At 47.3% G+C, this 18,637-nt stretch overlaps 1 protein-coding gene across 4 annotated transcripts in view; it reads right to left on the bottom strand.

The window, feature by feature from the left end:
* Positions 1 to 2,292: 2,292 nt before the first annotated feature.
* Positions 2,293 to 18,637, bottom strand: part of HNF4A (hepatocyte nuclear factor 4 alpha) — a 35,917-nt gene continuing 19,572 nt past the window's right edge. For 2 of the 4 annotated variants that reach the window (XM_054081969.1, XM_054081967.1), the window contains exons 2-10: positions 17,260 to 17,437; positions 15,630 to 15,724; positions 13,048 to 13,154; positions 10,412 to 10,571; positions 7,071 to 7,154; positions 6,399 to 6,554; positions 5,907 to 6,143; positions 5,144 to 5,266; positions 2,293 to 4,486 (exon numbers count right to left, since the gene is read on the bottom strand). In XM_054081969.1, coding sequence (XP_053937944.1) covers positions 4,344 to 4,486; positions 5,144 to 5,266; positions 5,907 to 6,143; positions 6,399 to 6,554; positions 7,071 to 7,154; positions 10,412 to 10,571; positions 13,048 to 13,154; positions 15,630 to 15,724; positions 17,260 to 17,437 — 1,283 coding nt within the window. In that variant the 3' untranslated portion in view covers positions 2,293 to 4,343. The remainder of the gene's footprint in view (positions 4,487 to 5,143; positions 5,267 to 5,906; positions 6,144 to 6,398; positions 6,555 to 7,070; positions 7,155 to 10,411; positions 10,572 to 13,047; positions 13,155 to 15,629; positions 15,725 to 17,259; positions 17,438 to 18,637) is intronic. The other 2 variants (XM_054081970.1, XM_054081968.1) reach the window with 1 other exon arrangement.

Below are 18,637 nucleotides of genomic sequence, written 5' to 3'. Positions count from 1 at the left end.
GAGGGATTTGAAACAAACCCACACCCTACCCTTCCTCCTCCAGCCTCTCCTGGACTAGAAAGGGATTGTGCAGTGCATGGCCTGAATTCCCAAGCCGGTTGTTGGTATTTGCACTCAGCCTTGAGGGAAGTGGCCAGCCTGGCACACAGAATTGCCTGGCTCAGCAGTGCCACGTTGCCGAGCTGTCCCTGCTGCCTCTTGTTCCTGACTCTATGTGCCTGTGTGAGCACTTGCAAGTTTAATAGCAGCAATAGTTGCTTTTGTCAGAGATGATATGCAGGCCATAAAACACATTCGCCATTCTTTTTTTTTTTTTCTCCTACTGAGCTATGAAAGCTGAGTAAAAGGCTCCAAAGCCTGTTGGCTATTTCAGGTGAAGTTTATGTAAGGAATATGAAAGGAATGCATTTCTCAGTGGCCAGAGGACCTAAAAAACCTACTTTCACAGATCTTTGCTTAGACGTTGTGAAAATATCTCACAGCTGGAGATACACAGCTGGAGATGGTTGGACTTCATGATCCAGTGGGTCCTTTCCAACCTGGTGATTCTATGATTCTATGATACTGCTTTTCAGGAAAGCACACCTAGTCTAGGTTTCCAGCACAGAAAAGGACGGTAAAAAGCTCTTATGTCTAAAAATAATGTAAGGAAGTTGTGTTTTAATGACTGATACTAGCTGTTCTTACAGCATCCATCTCCTGTGACATGGGACGCTGCCTGTGGGCTCCAGGGAGCCCAGCAGGATAAAACACAGCCCACGAGTGGCAGGACCAGTGTCTTAGGGTGATTCCAGGCTGGAGTGACAGAAGGGATGAGGGTTGGGATGGAGGATGCCACTTAAGGACAAGGTTGTCACTGTGCAGTTTGTGGGCTTTTCCCCAAGTGAGCTGAATCCAGCAATAAGAAACCTCCTGTAGGGACTGCACTGATTTAAGATTAACCAGGTAAAGGGCAACCTTGTTAGAGCAGTTCATGGGAAGGAATCCAGGAGAATTTATTACTTCAAAGATTTGATATTGCATATATGGAGATTTTAGGGCATATACCCAGGTAAAACCAATGGTGGGTCACAAGGTTCCCGTGGCAGGCAGAGGAGTCCTCTTCCTTCTCTTGACTAGATTAACCACTGGGTCGCTGTGTGTGTGTGCTAATAGAACATGTGTGTCCTCTGACTGCCTTTGCTGACCTCATTCAGGCATTCAGCAATGACACTGGGGTTCTCGAACACCACGGGTGCACACATCTTGTGGACATGTTATATAAGGTCTGTCCTATCCTCCTGGGTCCTGGCCCCAGAGCGGAAGCAGGCTCTAAGCGCTGTCTCCACATGTTGCTCAAATGCAGTGCTGAATCTCGTCCCTACATCTTGCACCTCCTGACAGTTTTCACAGCATGGCTGTCACTAGAAAGCCACTGGATGTGCAAGGAGAGCCATGATGCAAGTAGCAAAGTGAAAAATCAGGCTTCTGCTTAAGCCCTCATACTTGGGATGAGACTGCCCACCTCATTTCAGATCCAGGGTGGGAGATGGGGGAACATAGGAGGCATATGCTGCCGATCAAAGCTGAAAATGCTAGGTGGTGTTTCTCCCCAGATACTTAATCTTTACAACCATCTAGACTATTTCCCCTGTTTCCATTATCTTCCTGGGCATGCTGCAGCTGAGAGCAGGCTCCTGTGATCAGAAGAGAAGGTCATTAAGAGCTTTCTCTAATTGTTAGTGTATTTCTTCACCTTTACAACCAGTGACAAATTGACTTTCACTTCATCATCTTACTGTGCCCCACAGGTTCAATCTGCCTTTAGCTGCACCTGCTGTCAGCCATAGGTTGGCTGCGTGTGAACCAAGGTAGAATCATCATCCCAAAGTACTCAGAAATTACCTTCAGAATACAAAAGGCATTTAAAAAAAGAATGTGTTCAAAATGCTAATAACATATTTTGGCTTCCTTTGTTTGGCTTTCAGAGTGTGGTTACTTGAAGTCTTTAGTCTCTTTGGAATCATGAAAGCAAATATTTATTGCTCATGTTTGGGTTTTTTTTTTAATGAAAATTAGGAAGGTTATTCAATGATTCCAACACACAGCTTCAGGACAGGCAGCAGCTAATGTGGGGCTTGCCAGAAAATAGTGACAGCTGGCAACAGCATCAAACAGTTTTTCAGGCTTTTTCCTCAATACACATATGCTTTATGCTCAGACCAACAAGGAGGTGAGCCCCTTGCTTCAAACTAATCCTCACAGAAGAAAGAAACCCATCTGTCCAGGAAAAGTTAGAAAATATTTTTGCATTTATTTCTTTTTTTTTTCTTTAGTGAATACAAATTCTAGTGAAGAAATATTCCTCTGTTTCCATTGGAAGGCAGTAACCAGCAAAAATTTATGTACAGTATCGAGGAATGCTTGGCGCAAACAGACCAAAAAGAATTCCCCACAGAGTATCTCTACATACAGGAAAAAAGGTTGCTGCAGTTGGAAAAGACAGCCTGGTTATTACAGGGTTTTTTTTTGCATTTAATCTCCCAATTATAAATAATCAATGTGATTTACAAAATAATTTACAGAAAATGATTGGCTCCATCATTGCAATAAATTACTCAGTACAATGCCACCGCCGCTGAGAGACGATATGATAACCTCTGACACCATCAGCACAAGGAGAGGTGTTTCATTTTTGCATTGGAAATCAAGGGACATACCTGCAGCTCCTCAGGCTGGGCTGGCTTGGATTCATGCCCACTAGGGACCTCTCAGCAGCCACAGTTCCACCAGCTTCATCTTCCTGAGCGCCCAGGACCCCACACAGTTTGTGGTTAGTAAGAGCTGTTAGTGCCTCGCGCTGCCAAAAAATGACTCAGATCTTGGAATTGTGCAGGGCTCTGAGAGCTCCAGGCTTGCTGACACCTGGAGAGGCCAGCGCTGGGCACGGGAAAGCTTTTCCGGTCCCCTCTGTAAACCAAAGTTCTGATGTATGGGGTTTTGGCACAGGCAGGCACAGAGAAACAGGGACAGTGTGGCGGGGGAGCAGGACAGGCGGGTACAGACCCAGGGCTGGGGCAGGCTTAAGGGACTTGAGTGAGGCAGGGTCTTTCCTTGCACTTTGTTGTTCTTTGCAGGACTCAAAACGTGGTTTTCAGGTTGCTGCCTTCAAACCCTCTGAGGTCTAGAGGAGCCATAACAACTCCTTATCACGTTATGAAGACCTATAAATTTGTTATCAGCCACTCACCCTAAGCTGAAGGAGTGGCACTGGGCTGGACAAGTAGATTATATGGCATATCTTAACATTAGAGCCGAGTCTAAACTGAGATCCCAATCAAGATGCTCCCAGGATTTGGGCAGCCCAAGCCATCCTGTGAGGCCTGGGCTCTTTTCACCCTCACAGATCCCTCCTCTCTGTATGTCCTTCCTCCAGTTTCCTTCCAAATAGACATCCAGCGGTCTTTTTCTGACTCCTGAGAAGCAGTAGTAGGGCTAGTCATACTCTGCACAGTGCTGCCAGCCTGTATGGGGCTGACCTCATCCCATCTGCTGCAATCTCCTGAATCCCATGGTCTCCCAACTTCGCAGTCCAGGTAGTGAGGAGGCAGTAAGTGGTGTAAGGGAAGGATGTGGCAGTGGTTGCCTCTCTGAGCCGTGTGGTGGGAGGACGATCATGCAAGTGACAAAACTTCTCAGAAGGCAGAAGGATCCAAACAGTGGAGAATCCTGGTGGGCCAGACTTTGTCCTAGTTTCAGCTGAGAACATATCTTAGACCTGGCTGGGGGGGGTTAGTGTGCTGGAGTGTGACACCACGCAAAGACAGACCTGGGACTTGCCAAGGCTGAGAAGCAGTTCTGCCTGGGCAAAACTTGCTGCAATGCTCCTGGGGTTTGCTGCCATCTCCATGAAGTTTGACTGGACAGAGGCCTCTCTGGGGAGCTAGCATGGCTGCAAGTGGGAAGCCCTCCATTCACACAGCGCAGAGAATTTCTTCTCGGCAGGGACTGGTGTGTGCTGAACCAGCGCTGAGAGGTGGCAGCGGGGGAATGGCCAGCTGCACTGTCCCCAGCCAGTCACACAGCCTCCCCCACAGAGGGAGGCAGAAATCTGGCCTTTCTTACAGGGATGGGGGGTTTCAGTAAGGCTTCAACCTTAGTTGTGAGACTTGGGGCTGCCCAAGACACATGCTGTCCGTAGCTGCAGGAAGACAGCTTTTGCTGGTGGTGGACTAGTCCAATAAACAAGTCTGTGTGTTTGTGCCCAGTGACCTCTGGATGGTTTCACTTTTCACAGTGACAGAGTCAGTTTGGGCTTTTCTCCCATATGGTCTTCTAAACGAGGCCAACTGGTCTGCAGATTGCTAGATGACCTCCTGTTTTGTGATAGTAGGTTGTGGGATGGAGGTGGGCTGTTTTGCCACGGTTGCAATGGCTCCGGGCAGCAGTTTGTATTGCTCTGGTCCTGAGCCTGCAGGTGGAGATGGCTGTGGAGTTTCTGGAGTAGCTACAGAAAGAGAAACAAAATTAGAAGAGGACCTCATGGACCTGACAGTACTGGGATCTGTCCTCAGTTGTGCCAGGTTCAGGTGTAGGCGAAGCAGAGGCTCTCTAGCAAAACTATAGTACCTAATGGCTGTGTGTTTGCTGCAAGGTGGCTTGGACACACAGGCATGGTTACATGCCCTGGAAGAATCACAGTAATGAACATCAAATGAGGGCAGCTGCTGGCTGCTTTTTTTGGTCAGCTGAGGTCATCTCAGCCCAAATTCCCAAGCGGTGGCCCTGTGTGATGGACCAAGTTCTCCTGCATTTTTGGAGAGGGCAAAGTGAGACGTGTCTGAACCATTTAAGGAAAGGGGAGCCTTTCCACTGCTATCAGTAGGCACAGGATGGGATCATTCATCCCTCAAGGGCTATGTAATAGTTACAGTCTGTCAGGGAACATCTTATTGAATCAGTTAGTCTAGGCTAATCTAATCTAATCTAAGCCAGCTCTCTGTTTGTCTTTCCCTCCTTTCTGCATAGGAATTTCTCACATGTGCATTATCAGAGATGCTGTCTTGCATGGAAATTTCCTTGCGAGGTAGAAACTACCTTCACAAGCAAGCTGGAAAGCTCTTGGTTTCTCCTCAGAGCTCTCCGTCTCTCTGGCAATACTCACAAATCTGCCCATTGTGCATCTGAGGAGGCATTGTGTTGGCCACAATGACGTTTGTTCCCAGGTTCTCTTGGATCAGATGAGGGTGCAGGGGGTGGTGAGCGTGTGGCGTTTCACTTGATGAGCCTAAAAATGTGCATAGGACATTAGTTACAACGATGGCAGAAGGAGACAGTTCAGATGGGTGGATCCACTGTTCCAAAATGTCCAAGGCTTTGTGCATGATCAACTTGTGCATGTGATTGGAGCACACCTTCCCATTTTCCTCCATTAATTCCTTGGACTCATTAACCCCTGCCTGTTGCCCACATTTCCTCTTACACAGGATCATATTCCTCTCCTCCATGTAAGGAATAGCACAGTGGACACTTTTGATTTTGTTTTGTCCCATTGGATACTCCCACTAGAAAATCTGGGTTGCTCTTTCAACCCGAGCTTTCAGGCTCTTTTGTTGTGATGACTGTCTTCTGACACAGGAGAATTAGCAAAATGGCTGGCTAGTAGGAGTCTAAGGGCTGCACAACAAAGTTTGTCTACATGCAGAGGGCTGGGGATGCTAATGCATCTTTTCAGGTGAGTAGAAATGGAGGTTCCCTTGTTACCACTGCCAATGACAGTGGGAGATGATTTTGTGTGAGTCAAGGGGTGACCTGCACACAGGCTGTCTCTACCCTTTTCAGGTAGGAAACAATGGCTATGGAGGTTCTCAAGGGCATGGTGACCAGGGAGCGTTAGGAGGCCTCTTGTAGGATCTTCAAGTACTCACCTCCCAGCAGCATCTCCTGAAGCAGGTTGTCAATCTTAGCCATGCCGAAGAGCTTGACAAACTGGATCTGCTCTATCATCTGCCAAGTGATGCTCTGCAGCACTGGCAGCAGCAGCAGCAGCTCCCCAAAGCGGCCCCGTGAGTCGTATTGCCGGTCATTGATGTAGTCCTCCAGGCTGACCTGCACCTGGTACCGCAGCCGTTTGATCTTGGAGGGGTCACTCAGTCCTTTGGCATCTGAAACAACCCACAGAGCAAACTACCCAGGCTGCTTCCCTAGGAGCCACCCTTCCATAATAGCATGAAGTCTGGGCACAGGCTGAATTGAACCACTTCTGATTCTCCATCATCTGCAATGGATGCTTTTTTCCTTCTTACGCTGACTTCTCCCCTCCCTCTGAGAACAGTTTGGCCCAAAGAAGAGATCAAGCAGCATTTCCACAACTCGGGACCAGTATTAGTCAGCGTAACCCTCACCAAACTGAAGCATACCTGGGTCAAAGAAGATGATGGCTTTCAAGCAGGCATATTCATTATCATCTATCTGCAGCTCCTGGAAGGGGAGGACCAGCTCGTCCAGGATGCGGATAGCCACACGGTTCACCTCCACCAGTTCGGGGCAGTTCCGTGGGATGATGTGGTCATTTCCTTCAGACAAGCAGCACAGAGATCATAGCCTTGTCATTGTCCAAGACTTATCAAGAGTGGCAAGGAGTCCAAAACCCAGATAACTAATGCTGAGGTAATTCTGTGGGTGGAGAACCTAAGTTCTCCCTTCTGCCCCTTCCCTGGCTTAGCCTGCCACAAATGCTGATCCATGTTGCCAGAGCATCCTCTCCTCTCTCAGGAGGCACTCAAGCAAGGAGAAGCTGACCAAGAAGTGAGAACCTTTTTCTCAGTCCCACCACAGCCTGTTTACACAAACCCAGGGGAACAGCATGAATGTTCATAGTCCGCTAACTTTCCCACATGTCATGGCCTTAATGTGAATGCCATCCAGGCCTGGCTGCACCCAAAGGTTCTGGTAGGCTCACTAAAATACAGAAAAGCGCAAGCCACCACCCTGCAAAAATGTTTCTGCAAACACTGAAACACCCTTTCCTTCACCCTGTCAATGAAGCTTCACAGAAGCAGATGGACCGGGAGCAGAAATGCACTCTTTACCTAGGAGCAGGACATCCTTGAACACCATGGACCTCTTGGCAGCTCCCAGTAACAGATGTTCTCCTGCATGTGCTCGCAGCAGGGCTACCTGCAAGGGCAAGGAAAAGTTATTTATGTGATGCAGAGACAGAGAAAAGGTTGCAATTTCACTTAAGCAAGAGAGAAAGCCCAGCATTCCTGTACTGCACTCAAGGATGGGGAGCAAGAGCCTCTCCAGTCCTGGTCAGAGAAAGAGGTCAAAAAATGGTTTACTCCTGTGAATAAACAGCTATAAATCCAACAGAACCAATAGACAGCACCTGAAACATGCCATGTTCATGGCACACGTCATGAGGAAGAGTATGCTAGACTGTCCCAGGACATCTCACAGGCAGTGGGACATACAGTGGGCCATTTGCAGACAAGGCAACTCCTACCAAGTGCCAGAACCAGGGACCATGCTCCAGCCTGGAAGTGAGGAAAAGTGCGATCCACTGCTGTGGACAGTTGCCATCCACTTCCCACTGAAGTCATGCTCGTGGGGACCCACGTCAGTGCAGCTGGTGGGGTCGCGCTTTGGCCTTTCCTTCCCTCTGAAGCAATGGCCATTTGGGCCAGGGAAGAAAAAAAGGATGTTTTTCTGCCCTGATGTTAATGATTGAAGTGTTTCATTTTACACCCTCCAGTGGCTCCTGAGAATGTTCTGAATCTTTTGCCCTCCTTCAGTTAAAAATTTCAGAAATCTAGGCAGAAACAGAAGTTAACAATTGGACAGCCTGACACAGAGGCTTCTTAATGTCCAGCCAGGAGCCTCTGCTGGAGAAAACAATTGTTAAACATTAATGGAGAGGTTTTGAAAAGTGTGTCCTAATGGGAATGGTCCCCTTTTCCAGTGTGTTATGCCTTATCGTGGGACAAAGCCAAGAGAAGTCCTACCCTACCAGAAATGCCAGGAGAACGTGTCACTCATAGAAGAGAGCTCTGGTTAGGAAAGTTGCTGATGTCTGAGAGGGACTTTTTTTTTTGCAGAGGGTGAAAAAAAGTTATGCAAAACAAACAGAGTGGAGGTCCTTGCATAAAGACTACACGCACATGATGCTGGGGAACCTTTATCTGTATGCCAAAATCTACCCTCTCTCTATCACTATCCAAACATGGGTGGATGTGTTAGCAGAGCTGCCTGGAATTACCAGAGCTGCACAAAACTGAGCTTTCCTATCTGACAAAACTTTGAGAAGGACAGAAAGACTGCGACTCCCAAGGGGAAGCAAAGCCCTTACATAGAAATTTCCTGCCTAATGCAAATTCAAGAAAACTCCATTTGGAACCACTGTTTCTGTTTCCATAAAATTTGCTTGTTAAAATAAAATACTTCTACAAGGCAAAACCATCTCATTTGATATTTGTTCTTGCAGTGATCAGCCACAGGTACATCATTCCATTGTGAAGTAGAATAAATATAAAAGTTGTAACACAACAAAGTAGAACTTTTAACTTTAAAAGGAAATGGCTTTGCCCCACTAAACGCAGTACTTTGATATTTTGATGCAAAGAAATAATGAAGGGTTGGGTATGACTTTTCCTATAAAAATGGTGGCAGAGATGATTCATTCTCAGGCAACGTTTTAATGGCAATGTAACAGTATTTCCCAACATTAAATGTTCCCTCTGGATGTGTCTTGACTGGATCTCATGCCCCTTGGGGAGCTTGCTTGCACGTAGTTTTGTTCACTCCTGCTCCCTTGTTTTTCTGTCCTTACTCCTGCACTCCTCCGAGTATCTACTGCCTGTGTTCTCACACCATCGTTCGAAAGCATAAATGTCTTTAATTGATTAGTTTTAGTGTGGCACAGTCTTTCCTCTCAAGCTCTTTGGAACAGGTTGGGAACTGCTCATGATCAGGGATGGCTGGTCATAGCAGAAGATCTGTTTCAGTCGAGATGAGCCTGTGAAGCGTGCTGAGAGTAGCCATTTCGCTTTGGGAAAGCAGGGTTCAGACAGAGTGATCTTTAGGCTTTGTTTTCTTCTTTGAGAAATTTTGCAGCTCCACAATTGTAAAATGAGCTCAGGTAGGAATTGCTGTAGTTTGCAGAGTTATGAACCAGGTTTGGTGCCTTTGTTCCCAACGGCACAAGGATGCAATGGATTATGCAGAGCTGTTCCACCCTCTGCTGGGCTACAGCCTGTTTGCTGTGTAAAAGTCATTTGCCTTTGGAGTCTATTTTGGTTCTCATCATTTTTGAGATGCATTTGCCTTAGTAGTTTAACAGATTTCTTACCATTCTAAACAATTTAGCAATCAAAAAGAGGGAAGTATGCTTCTGTGTTAACAGTACTGAATTTCCCAGAGCTCTGCACTGCTGAGTGTTTACTGAAAAGCTCAGATTTAGGATTTAGGGGATTTTCATCAGCTGGTTACTTTAATTTTCTGGATACCTTTATTCTTCATGATATAAAAATTACCAGTAGGTCAATAAGGCTGGAGGCTGATCCTAGCTGAAGAGAACACATGCTGGTTTTGTGACCAGACACTGGTCAGATTGGAAATACCTTCCTGCCTGTGGCTGGATCTCTGCTGGCCACTGCGCTATCCCTTCCCTCTGGAACCTCCCCACCATCTGCACATGCTGCTCAAGGCCGGGCACACATCATTTCCTGCAATATCTGCTGTAGACCTCTGAGATTTAAACTTACACAGGGGACATCTCCTTGTGTCTCTTTGAGGCTGCCTGAGATCCTGCAGTATAGTTTTATAGAGGATTTCAAACCCACTGTGCTTATCTTGGTTATGGAACCAGCAAACGTCGTTTTAGCAATTTGTGTTAAATGCAAATATATTTGTGGGATATTTAGCTCCAAAGAGAGATTTTATTATTGCTTTGGGAGCAAACTAGTGTTTAGTTTCATTAATTCCACATCAGGAGAATGGATACAAAAGTATTCCCGGGCAAGAAACAGAAAGAAAGATAGACAGGCAGATTTGGTTTTAAGTCTCAAGCAGACCTTAGGCTAGAAATCTGTTGTACTAAGTCTGATTACCCTAAATATTTGTATAGCACTTCAGGTTTCAAAGTGCTGAACAAACTACAATTAATAAATAATTGACTGATAGACTCATGCAAAATGTGCACCTGATTATGTATCTAATTTGATCTCAGTTATCATGCTTGTGCTCATCGACTGATTAGTTGCACATGCAAATGGCCCGTGCGGGCATTGTATGGATGCCGTTCCCAATCAGCCGCAGCAGTCAGGATAAGAGTGAACAATGCATGTTCTGTTTGAAGGTCTCAGCTGCCTGGCTCTCCCTCTGCTCTCACTGCCTTCGCCAGGGCAGAGCAAGGTGGGGTGGATGGGAGGACTTGCCTGGTCATCCAGGGGCAGCTCACAGAAGGCAGGGATGTACTTGGCCCACTCCACCAGAACCAGCAGCTGCTGCTTCATGGACTCGCACACATCAGAGATGTTGGCAATCTTCTTCCCTCGGATATCTCCATTGATCACAGGAACTGAGGATGATATCTGGAAGAAGAAATCCTTCAGCTTTCAGTGCCACAGAGGAAACACAGACAGGAAAATCCCCAGGCCATGGGTTGTGCTGATGCAGACTCCAGCATCAATGATTACTTTTTACTGTTGCTTACTCAGCCCCAGAACATATAGCCCAACACAACTCGTTTAAATTGAGATCAGCTTGGGCATTTGTAAACATGAAATGCTTCAGAGCTGAAGTTGTGGATCATCTTGGATTATCTTTATGCCTTGAATGGACTGAAAGCTTGGAAGAAATGTTTCTAAATCTAGGATCTTTCTCCCACTGAACAAATGTGCTCAGTCAAGATCCAGGAGGGAACAAAGGGACTCGTGTAGCAGTCAGACCCACCAGTAGCAAGGACGTATGCACCCAGTCCTATTGCACAAGCTGCTTGGTCCCACCAAAGGGCAGAGAACTGCTCCCCCTTCCACCCTGCTCCAGAGCCAGAGCTCCAGGCTGCTTGGCCAGGGCTGCCTTGTCTGCTTTTGACAGGAGACACACAGGTACTACTTCTCCTGTATGAGTCAGCACGAGCAGAAGAAGCCTCTGCTGAAGGTAGCTTTCCAGGTCTGATGTTGCTGTCTGTGAGAACCAGGTCATTAATATTTGATATTATTCACTCTGAAATGCTAAAAATGGACTTTAAACACAACAATCTCTCACCTCCCCCAAGCTTTTAGACCCTTTTGTAAAAACTGTGTGTGCAGATGTGCCCACAACACAGGCCCTGGGTTTTGCACGGTGAAATATTTGTGACTGTAAAGGCAAATTGGGCCACTTTATTTGCAAAGGACAAGCCTGACAACTCTGTAAGTATTGTCACACATAGCTGGAAAGAACATGTGCCCCAAACCAGGCACCCAATCTCCTGCTCGGTTCTCATGGATAGCTGCTCTTCCAGCTCATCTAAAAATTTGCCCTTAGTCACTATTTTATCCTCATGCTCCCGTAAGCAATTAACTCAACCTCATCACTGCCCTCCGCCTGCCCTCTCTGCTCTTCTACATCAGCTCTTCCTGTCCTGTTCCTGCCAGCATTTTCATCTTGAACTCCATTTCCTTGGGGAGATTGGCAGGGTCCAAATGCCACCTGCTTTTTTTTTTTTTTCAGATTGCGTTACCTGGAAGCTTTCCAGCTCTTGAGCTATTATTGAATAAATAAGATTGTAAAAATCTCACCATGTATTACCTTAATCACAGAGCCCGGAAGGCTTAGCAAATAAATAAAGACCTCTGCGTGAGTGACCCGAGATCTTGGAGAAAGCAGCTCCTCAGCACTATCTCATTCTATTTAGCTAGGCACATAAAAGTTACCAATTACTGTGTTGGAGCCTGCCTTGTTTAATGAGTCTCTGTGCTCTGTGAGAGAGGAGGAGCTCCCCTGAATTTGTTGATGGCTGTAGTTTTTATCAGGAGACCCTTCTCAAGACTTACATGTGATGCCACGGAGTCCCGGAAATGTCCTTCACTTGTAGATCTGGTGATTTGGAGACCCCATTATTTCACAATTCTGGGAGCAGGTTATTTTTACAGGGTATATAAATATATTAGGGCATGCGTAGGACAAGGTGAGATGTGGCATGAGATTGGATACACTTCTAGGGTACAATATTGGCCCATAGCCCTTCTAGCATATCTCCTCTTGGGGCAAGTGGACCTTACAGCCTAAGCCCTAGCATGGAGCTCAGAGCATGGCATGGCCTGTGCTGCAGCATGTCCCTGGACAGTTGTCAGTGTAGTGTGACCCTTGAAGCAAGAACATAGACTGTCAACACGAATTCCTCTTCATTTTCTCTGGGAACAAGGAACGCTGCTCTCCCCAGCTCCCATGAACAGTGGCAGCTTTTGCCCCATCCTTATCACTTGTTCACCCAGACAAACCCTCTCCACAGTCTGTGTGCTCCCATCCTATCCTGTGTCTTCCCAGATATACACAATTTGCAATATGCAGATTCTTAAACTGTAGTCACCTTTTCAGGTGAACTCTCTAGGCAATAAATCTGGTGGAAATGGGGAATTTCAAGCAAATGCTGGAAAGAATATCTGCATAAAACAAGCATGAAACTGATTCCTTGTAAAACTGTGCAGGAAGCCAGACTCCAAACTTCCTAGTAGACCCTGGGGAAGGGAGGCTGCTCATGTGAGGCCAGACCCTCGGCTTGCTCAGGCAGCCACAGCTCCTTGGATATCAATGATTCTACCCCATTTTCTTCAGCAGGCTCTCCAGCCTTCATGTGTCCCATCAAAGCAGAACAGATCATTACAACCGAGTTCTGGACGAAGGAGTGTTAAAGGGATGGTTTCAGGTAACAAATGCCTTTGAAAGACCAGTGTTGAGTTGGCAGATAAGTTACTTAGAAAAGAGATGGTAATTTGAAGACTCAGTTATTAAATATTGAACTGGATCTACTAGCCAGACAGCGCTCGATGCTTTTGTATTTGCGAAAGTCAAAAGAAGTGGTACCTGTTGTGCCAGGACTTCTGCATGCAGTAAGACATTGATGGAGGGCAAGCTGCTGTCTTCATAACTTGATCTCCGGGTGCTGATTCGGTCCCGTTCATTTTGTACGGCTGCAAGAGAATGTTTTGACTGAGCTGCAAGTCTCCTCTGGCAACGTACAATGAAAACTAGCACAGACTTTTGGTGTTCTCCTTCCTTAGCTGCAGTTTCCTGTTTTCCCTGCCTGGCAGGTGGAGGTGCAGCTGTGCCTGGTTTGTGATGGGATACCTGTAAGAACTGACTACCTCTGGTGGTTCTGTTTTCACATTCGCTTTATTAGGCTTTCCTGGGATGAGGTCATTTCAGAACCCAGACACCTGTTTCAAAGCCTGTAGAACTCAATGGGAAAGTTTCCTTTAAAATGATTGGGCTCAGAGTTCTTGATTTCAAGGTATGGGGCGTGAAACAGTGGCTGTGCTTATGCATGCAGGCCAAAGCTCATGTATGAAATGGAGGAGTTGAGTATCTGCATGGCTTCTTTGTTTGTCCACGCGACTTCTGTGAGCTCCATTTGGGAAGTTCTTGCACTGTGTGGGTGCAGTTGGAAAACTTCCATCTAAGTTACAATAAGGAAGGAAGTGCAGAACAGGTCCTACTTATCTATCCAGAGCAACAGAGCTCTCTCATACCTTATTGTAAAGAGAGTTCCAGGACACTATTGACCCCAACATACTTTGTTTCTTGGTCTAGTTTTGAGGAGGACCTGGGCTTAGAGTCTAGGGGTGGCAGCAGCCAGAGAAGAAGCAGTAGTGCTGAGGGAGAGGATTTGCCTCTCTATCTACCACAAGGCTGTGGGCTGGCCATGATCCACCATGACCATGCTAGTCAAAGCCATCTGCTTAAATAAAGTATTGATCGATGGCAGGAGAAACAGAACAGTCCCTGCCTTAGGCTGGTGGCTCTCTGGATTGATACATTCTCAATGTATAAATCTGCCTGATAAAAAGCAATAATGAGGCTGGGCCAGAAGAAAAGCCCTGCAGTCAGCGGCTGTAAATAGGCACTCTCAAGGTTATGCAGCTTGTTATCAGTAGCAGGCCCCCGAGTTCAGTCACGCCATGATGTTTTCCAAATGTTTGCTCAGTATTAGCTGGTCATGCACCTAATGTAACTTCTATTGAATATTAACAGACAACAGCAAAGCTCTGGGCATGGGATGAGCAGGCGCTGGAGGGAGAGGAGGATTCCTATGTTCTTCAGCAAAAGTCAAGCCAAGTTCCTTGTAATACCTCATATCCTTTAATAGGGAAGAAATATTTTCGCTCAGAGGTATTTCCAGAGGTAGGTGTTCCTGGGGGAGCTGCCCAGATACCTCTGGTACTTCCCTGTTGTCTTCAAAGACCCCTTTTCTCCTAAGTTTCTCTTTGAGGAGGTGTGAACTAGGGGGAGCACAGGGTTTAATTTCTCTACCTGGAAGAACAAGGCCAAATGCCTTCTGGTTGTCCCTTTGTAGACATCAGTGGGGTGAGATCTGTGAGGTGCCAGGAAGCTCCTCTGGGCCACTTCTGGCAGTTTGTCCCTTGTTCAACAGGGCCACCAGCAGGACCACAGCAGCCCCACACTTCTTTGCCACTGTGAGTGCTGCTGAGAACCAAGCAGGGCTAAATAAGGGTGAATCCTGTCCTGTCATGTCTGAGTCATGGGGACCTGGAAGGGCTACAGAGACAGAGAGGCAGGGAGGTGGTGGGGTGAGCCTGGACCATGCAGAAGATGGATATCTTTACTAGTTTTGAATGGAGTTAAATAGCCAAAATGCTTCATCTTGCTCTGTGTCTTTTCTGCTGAGGCTCATGTATCAGATAAAACTAAGCTCTCTGCTGAAGGTCAGCAAGAACCTATAGGCACGTTAGGAAAAAATGGTACAAAATGACAGCTGAACTTCTGCTGTACTCACCCGTCCAGCTGTGACTTCCATGGTGACTCTGGGGCAACAGCACTTAGAGTTATTTTCCTAAAGTGTTTCCAAAATTCCAAACCTTCTCTGAAGTTTCTGCTTCTCACTGATATTGAGAAGCATCCCAAATCACTCAGCCGCCCCAGCTGTGTGGGAGCACAGGTGATGTGTGTGTCAGTGTGAATGTGAGGGAGCTGAAGAGGCCCAGGTGCAATTTGTGTGAATGAGCACAGGCAGTTCTGATACACAAACATGGCCCTGCAGCATTCTCATGGGCTTGTCTTTGCTGGCATTTTGAGAGGTACCCTGAGAAGGGGCTCTGAGATTGAGTTTGGGAGCATGCAGACTCCCCGTGCCTTGCCCTCAGCTGCTGGGATGGTGGCTGCTTGCAAGGATCTTGTGTGAGTGGGAGTACACAGACTGGGCACATGCAGGGTGCTTGACTAGAGGCCAAAACTCTCCCTAAACCTCCTTGTGATGGAGGTCTGGATCGGTGCACAGGAGAGCACTGTGGAGGGAAGACGGGGCTGCAGTGGCCAGGCAAGTGTGCTCATGGCAGGGACTGGCCTTGGGCTGCAAAGGCTTCCGCAAACATATGCAGCCAGCATGATTGCTGCTGGGGGGATTGCAGGGAAGCCATGCTGTCACCCACCTTCCTTCTTCATTCCCGCTCGGAAGCATTTCTTAAGCCTGCAGTATCGGCACTGGTTTCTCTTGTCTTTGTCTACCACACATTGTCTGTTAAACCTGGGAAGAAAGAGATGTGTGAGGATCAGCAAGACTGAGCCTGAGAAGATAGAGTCCCAAGCTCCAAGATATGCTCAGAGCACGCTCCCAGAGGCTCACCTCGAGAAAGGAGCCCCAGTCTGTGCCCTTTAGATGCTGCTTTAACCTGAGGTTTCTTCTTTGCACTGAACAGCTCAGCCCCCTGCTCTGCCTCTGGGTGTTAAATAAGGATGGGGTAGAGCTCAAAGTCGCATGAAGCAGCTCAGGCTGCTGGTCTGACGCAATAACCACTAGGCATATGATGTTCGTGATGGACTAAGAATCCCCAGTGAAGTTAAAAGTGTGGGCCAGGAGGATTAGACCCAACTTGTAACCTCTACTGTAAGTTAGATCTCTGTTAGAATAGAGGAAGAATGCATTTATTCTGAATAAAATAGAGTAGAAAGTTGTTCTGGAGCTAGTAAAGCTAAGAAGTGGGTTTAAGTCCCTGCACCTCTCCAGGGCAGTGTCTGGGATCCAGACAAGTTGCTTCTGACCTCTAGAGAGAATCACTGTTGGTCAAACAGCTCTGCAGCCACTTGCACTTCAGAGAGGACTTGGGAAGCAACCAGCTCCTTGCATCCGTACTTGTATCAACAAATGCATTATTGCATGGGGCAGGGCAAACACTGATGTCCCATGTGTGTGGCTCTTGCATGCAGACAAGCGCAGCAGCTATTTGCAGCATGAATTCCACTTGCAAATTTGCTCTCATTTACCAGTGTTATGTAAAGGCAAAGGTGCACAGAGCTGGGAAAGGGCTCTCAGCCATGGCCTGTTCTGTAGCTTTTGAAGAGGCTTGTTTCTACTGCACTTTTTAAAGCCTCAAGCTATGATTTCCCCAAATGGATGTCTGAAAGCACCTTTTTAAGTATTTCTGTAGCTCTTATATAAAAGCCCCTGTCTCCAAAGCAGAGCTGTGGGCTGCTACCAACAACAAAAGGCACTGTGTATGAGTTGCAGGAGCAACTTGCGTGTCTCATCCACAGAGATGTGCATACTACACTGCCCAGCTTCTGTCCTTACATATTCTTTTTTCATGTAACAGCCAGTGACAGCATTTTAGGTAGAAAGAAGACAGACTTCCAACTCGTGATGGAAAAGGGATGCCAGGCCATTGAAGTGACCTCAGGGAGCGAGCAGGGTTCGCGCTGCACTCAGGGCACAGACTAGGAAGGTGCTCAGCCCCTCTGATAAGGTTTCGCCCCCTGGCACCACCTTGCTTGCTAGTCACATCCACAGTCACCCATATGCGTCTGCAAAGAACACGTGCATGGCCCCTAAAGAACAGGCAGGGTAAGGCTTCCCAGAGTCTTTCTGCAGTGATCAGTGGAATGATGTGAGACTCACAGCGAGGGCTGTCTCTGGCCCTTCCCAACTGGAGAGTGAGGTCAGGGAAGGTGATGGAGGATGCAGGGAGGATGAAGAGTATGAAGGACAATGCTGCTGCACTCAGGGGACTTTACTGTTCAGATCTTGGGGACTGTTTTTTCTTGCGCATATGACTCTATTCTTACCTGCAGGAGTACATGTGATTCTTCCGCACGCTCCTCCTGAAGAAGCCTTTGCAGCCATCACAGCTGGAAGCCCCGTAATGCTTCCCCGTGGCACGGTCCCCGCAGATGGCACACAGCGCGCTCACCCCGATGCTATTGGAAGTGTTGAGGTTGGCTGCTTCTGATGGAGATGTGTCTGCTTGGGGGAGGACCCAGGAAGAAGACAACAGTGACACAGACAGACAACATTTCCTAACTCGGTTTCCAGTGAGAGATTTGATTTTTGGAGGAACCAGGCAGCTGAAGTAGCTCGCAGAGGCTTGTGTAAGAAGTGGTAGGTGCTTAATTCATTGCATTTTGAGTGCTGAAAAGCCCCCCGGATTGTGAAGGCTCTTCCTAAAAGCCTCACTCCACCAATGTTTTCAGACTAAGCAGAAAACCTGTTTCAGGAGTCACAGAGCAGAGCCAAAATTCCTCAGGGATTTGCAGATGCTTTGGGCTGCAGTAACATGGCCAGAAAAAAAAGCTGGCCCAGAGTTAAAGCTGAGGTATTACAGCTCAGGGCGAGCAGCTGATTTATTAGAGCTGGTTTGTGTTATAGCACCAAAAGAGCCCAAGGCAGCCCTGAGCAAATGAGGTGACCAGCTCCCTTTCCTGGAGAGCCTCTCTGCAAGGCATGGGTATTCTTCAGGAGAAAAAGACTTGAAGTGCACAACAAATTCAAATGACTTCAGCGGAAAACTCACTTGGGCAAACTCTTCCTGTGCAAGGAAGGATTGACCAAGCTAACCCAGAAAACAAGGGTGATGCTGTGGCATGGAGAAGGCTGTGTGCTGGGTATATTCCAGAGTCTGCTGACACCAAGGCTGAGACCAATGTCCTTATAGACCAAAGAGGGCTGGCTTTTGCAGGGCTGTTTTGGGAGAACAGGGAATTACAGCAGCCTCTGTAGGAAAGGACATCTGAAAGGTACAAAACCATACAAGCCCTACACTAAAGCCCCTCCAGCAAGCCAAACAAACCTCAAGGCTGAAGGGATCAGCCCTTAATTCAGTTGATCTAATTGTCCCCTCCCATGCACATTTTCCTGTATCCGCACAGGCACATTCCCCTGCCTCAGTGGAAACCCAGTTGCAAATGGTACCCAGGGTCTACAATGCTATAGAAACCTGCTGAGGTTTTAATACGCAAGTCTATTAGTACCTTGTCTCTGGGCTTGGCAGGAACACAATTAACTCTCATCCTGGGAGGGCCACAGAGGCTCCTACTTAGCACCCAGCAGAAAGGGGTTTGGGTGCTATAAAAAGGCTGCTCTCAACCGGGCTCTTTTTGGTAGCTGGAGCACAGGTGCTGGAGGGAGCTAAGGCAATGCTGCCTGGGACAGGGGTACAATTTTAGC

The sequence above is a fragment of the Cuculus canorus genome, chromosome 16, assembly GCF_017976375.1.
Source record: "Cuculus canorus isolate bCucCan1 chromosome 16, bCucCan1.pri, whole genome shotgun sequence".
NCBI lineage: Eukaryota > Metazoa > Chordata > Aves > Cuculiformes > Cuculidae > Cuculus > Cuculus canorus.
Note: the sequence above shows the minus strand (reverse complement) of the source record. Positions and strands in the feature narration are given on the sequence as shown.